This window comes from Arachis duranensis, chromosome 10 (genome assembly GCF_000817695.3).
Source record: "Arachis duranensis cultivar V14167 chromosome 10, aradu.V14167.gnm2.J7QH, whole genome shotgun sequence".
NCBI lineage: Eukaryota > Viridiplantae > Streptophyta > Magnoliopsida > Fabales > Fabaceae > Arachis > Arachis duranensis.
This window is the reverse complement of record NC_029781.3, coordinates 95,104,633-95,108,089: the sequence shown is the minus strand read 5'-3', so window position 1 is coordinate 95,108,089 and position 3,457 is coordinate 95,104,633. Positions and strand designations below refer to the sequence as shown.

Here is a 3,457-nt window from a genome sequence, read left to right as displayed (position 1 = left end):
TCTTCTTCCAAATCCCATTGGGGTGCCTTATTTGTCTTATCATATCAATAGCTTCACTAGGTAGCATTTGGTTCAGAATGTTAAGCTTCCAGGTACCGTCTGAGTTCACATAATCAGCGACATTGTCTTTAATGACTGAATGGATATCTTCTAGAGCTAAATCACTGAGTTTAGGAATTCCTGCTATCCATTGATCTGTCCAGAAAGCCACCTCTTTACCGTCTCCTATCCTCCAAATAAGGTGAGGTGTGAAGTCATTCCATATTTTAACGATACCTTGTCACGTATTAGAGCTACTATTCTTCTGTTTTACTTTAGGCAACAAAGCTTCCCCACAGCCATACTTACTGCGAAGAACTTTCACCCAAATAGATTCTTTGTTGTTAATAAGCATCCACGCTAGCTTCATAAGGAAAAGCTTGTTGTTTTCTTTTGCCGTCCTAAAGCCCAGCCCCCTTTCACTCTTAGGTTTGCATATATTGTCCCAGCTGATGGGATGAACCTTTCTCCTATTAATATCCGACGCTAAATGAAATTGCGACAAATTTTATCAATTTTTCCACAAACAGCCACTGGGATCTTCATGGTTTGCATTGCATAGCTAGGGATAGATGCAAGAGCTGAGTGTGCCAAAGTGCACCTGCCTGCTAGAGATAAGGACTTGCTATTCCAGCTGTTTAGTCTTTTTTGCATTTTGTCTAAAATGAATTAGAAATGGTGCTGACTGCAGCGCTCATGAATGCGAGGAACACCTAGGTATTTACCTAAATTGGATGTTAGGGAGATACCTAGGTTGTTGCTCAAATCATCTTTCACAGAGTGATGAATGTTGTTGGAGAAGAAAATACAAGATTTATCATAGTTGATGCTTTGGGCTGAGCTGCTGCAAAAAATTTCCAAAGCCTCCTTGATAACACTAATTTGGCTATTATTCGCTTTGGCAAAAAGGATAAAGTCATCTGCAAAACACAAATGAGACAAATTAGGACCATTTCTAGAAAGCCTAATATGATCCCATTTTTTCTCATTCACTAGTTTGGTGATAAGTTGAGATAATCTTTCAATGCAAAAAATAAATAGATAAGGGGGTAGAGGATCTCCCTGACGAATCCCTCTTGAGGGACTGAAAGTTTTCGAAGGAGAACCATTCCAAAGGACATTGAAAGAGGAGGTAGTGATACAGACACCAATAAGATTGATAATGTTAATAGGGATATTTGCATCTGCTAGAGTTTCCAAGATGAAATTCCAATTCAACTTGTCATAGGCCTTTTCGAGATCCACTTTTATCGCCATAAAGCCTTTTTTTGCCTTTTTTGATTCTCATAGAGTGAACCACTTCCTGAGTGATGATGATATTGTCAGCACAAGCTCTTCCAAGAATAAAACTGGATTGAGTATTCGAGATGAGTTTTGTCATAAACGGCTTTAATCTGGTAGCCAGCATTTTGGTTACTATTTTATAGCAGATGTTGCACAAACTTATGGGCCGAAAATGAGCAAAAGTCTTAGGGGTATCAAATTTGGAAATTAGAGAAATAAGAGTTTGGTTGACACTGCTTATGCTAGATGAGTTAGTGAAGACCTCTTTAACCCAGCTACAAACAGTAGCTCCAACCTTATCCCAAGAGTGCTAAAAAAACTTTGGGGGTAGATCATCTGCTCCTGGAGCTTTCCAGCCACCCATATCAAAAATAACAACTTTAATTTCTTCATCAATAGGTTCTTTAGCAATAAGTTGTCTCTCTTCCTCATATAGGGCTGGAAAGTTACCTGAGATAGAAAACGACAATAAAATGTTAGCATTAGTATCAGCTAAAAAAAGATTTTAAAAAAAATCCACTCCTAGAGCTTTAAGAACATCCGGATTATCAGACCAATTTTCATTATCAATTTTTAGAGATTTAATTCTATTCTTCCTTCTCCTGCCATTAGCTTTAAGATGGAAGTAAGTAAAATTTTTGTCCCCAAATTTGATAATATTGCATATGGACATTTGAAACTAGTAACTCTACTCTTGAACAACAATATTCTCATATTCCATGCAGAGTTCTTTTTGAAGTTTTTCAAGAAAAGGGTTACTTTGAAATGAGAGACTTTTATTGATGCCTTCTAAACGGGCAATAATGCAACTTTTTTTCCTGAAAATATTTTCAAAAGTCTCTCTATTCCAAGCTTTAGCTCTATTATTAAAGGAGTTAATATTATCAGTCAATGAGTCATTCGGATTCCATGCATCATTAACAAGATTAGAGTAATCATCATGAAGTAACCAAGGGGCAAGAAGACGAAAAGGTTTGTTAGAGTTATCCTGGATAGTGTGCTGAAAATCTATCAAAATAGGTAGATGGTCCGATTTCAACTTAGATAGATGTTTAACTCCTGCTGCCTGAAAAAGTTGAGCCCACTTGAAGCTGCTTAGAACTCTATCTAGCCTTCTCTTGATGTGACCCCGCTGCCATGTAAAGGGAGAACCAGAAATCTCAACCTCCATCATGCCACAGTTACACATGCAATCAATAAATTTGTTGGTATCTGAGGAAAGGTTGGAGCTTCCCCCAGAGTCTTGGGCAGATTTAATAGCATTAAAATTGCTGCCGATACACCAAGGCCCAATTGTAAGGTTAGCAATTTTCTCTAACATATACCACAGATCCCTTCTGATAGTTGGATTAGGGCTACCGTATATAGCCGTGAGGAACCAGGGCTCTTGTTTATTCCAAGAAACCTTGCAATGGATTAGTTGCTTGTGAATGCGTAGCACTTGAACATCCCAGACATCTTTATTCCAGAGACACCAAATACCTCCAGAGAATTCTTCCCCCTCACTGATGGTCCAAGTGTCAAAACCCATTCTTTTAATAACATTTTCTGCTTTAGAACCTGAAACGTGGGTCTCAAAAAGGCAAATAAGCGAAGCATGATATCTAAAGCTCATATATCTAATAATGGTAGAGAAACCTTTAGCAGAAGCTCCTCTACAATTCCATAGTAAAATATTCCTACTAATCATTATGATAAGAAAGAATAAAAAAGGGTACAGAGGCATAAATCTTTAGCAATTCGAGGATACTTCTGTAGTCCTCATAGGGTCAGCAGCCCCTGCCACCATATAGTTGCTTGATTAATCTTCCACCATGTATTTAGATCCTGAATTGTTATGATAGGGAATGTCTCCTGGATCGAAAGTGTGGTTTATGATAGGTTGAGGATCAGCTCTCGAAGAGGATGGACCTGTTTGAGGTGTCATTCCTTCTTTGAAGATAGTACTTGGAACTTCTCCAACAATGAGTACATACCCTCCTTCTCTGTGGACTTTTGCTTGTTCCCTTAGTATGTAGCTAAAACTCCTCAAATAGTCTTGATGATCACCTTGTTTACCTATTTTTGATTGTTGAGCTATCTCCTGTGGGGTTGTGGCTATGTTTGGGCTGACCTCAGCCTGGTTAACTTGATT

General features: G+C 38.3%; 1 protein-coding gene across 1 annotated transcript; it reads right to left on the bottom strand.

Annotated features, from left to right (window-relative positions):
- Positions 1-2,011: 2,011 nt before the first annotated feature.
- On the bottom strand, positions 2,012-2,854 carry LOC107471016 (uncharacterized). The gene has a single exon (XM_016090456.1). The coding sequence runs from the start codon at positions 2,852-2,854 to the stop codon at positions 2,012-2,014; it is 843 nt and encodes a 280-aa protein (XP_015945942.1).
- Positions 2,855-3,457: the final 603 nt, after the last annotated feature.

What these genes read in the sequence shown, in the direction of transcription:
- LOC107471016 (XM_016090456.1), bottom strand. Translation starts at nt 2,854, where the DNA reads ATGGGTTTTGACACTTGGACCATCAGTGAGGGGGAAGAATTCTCTGGA.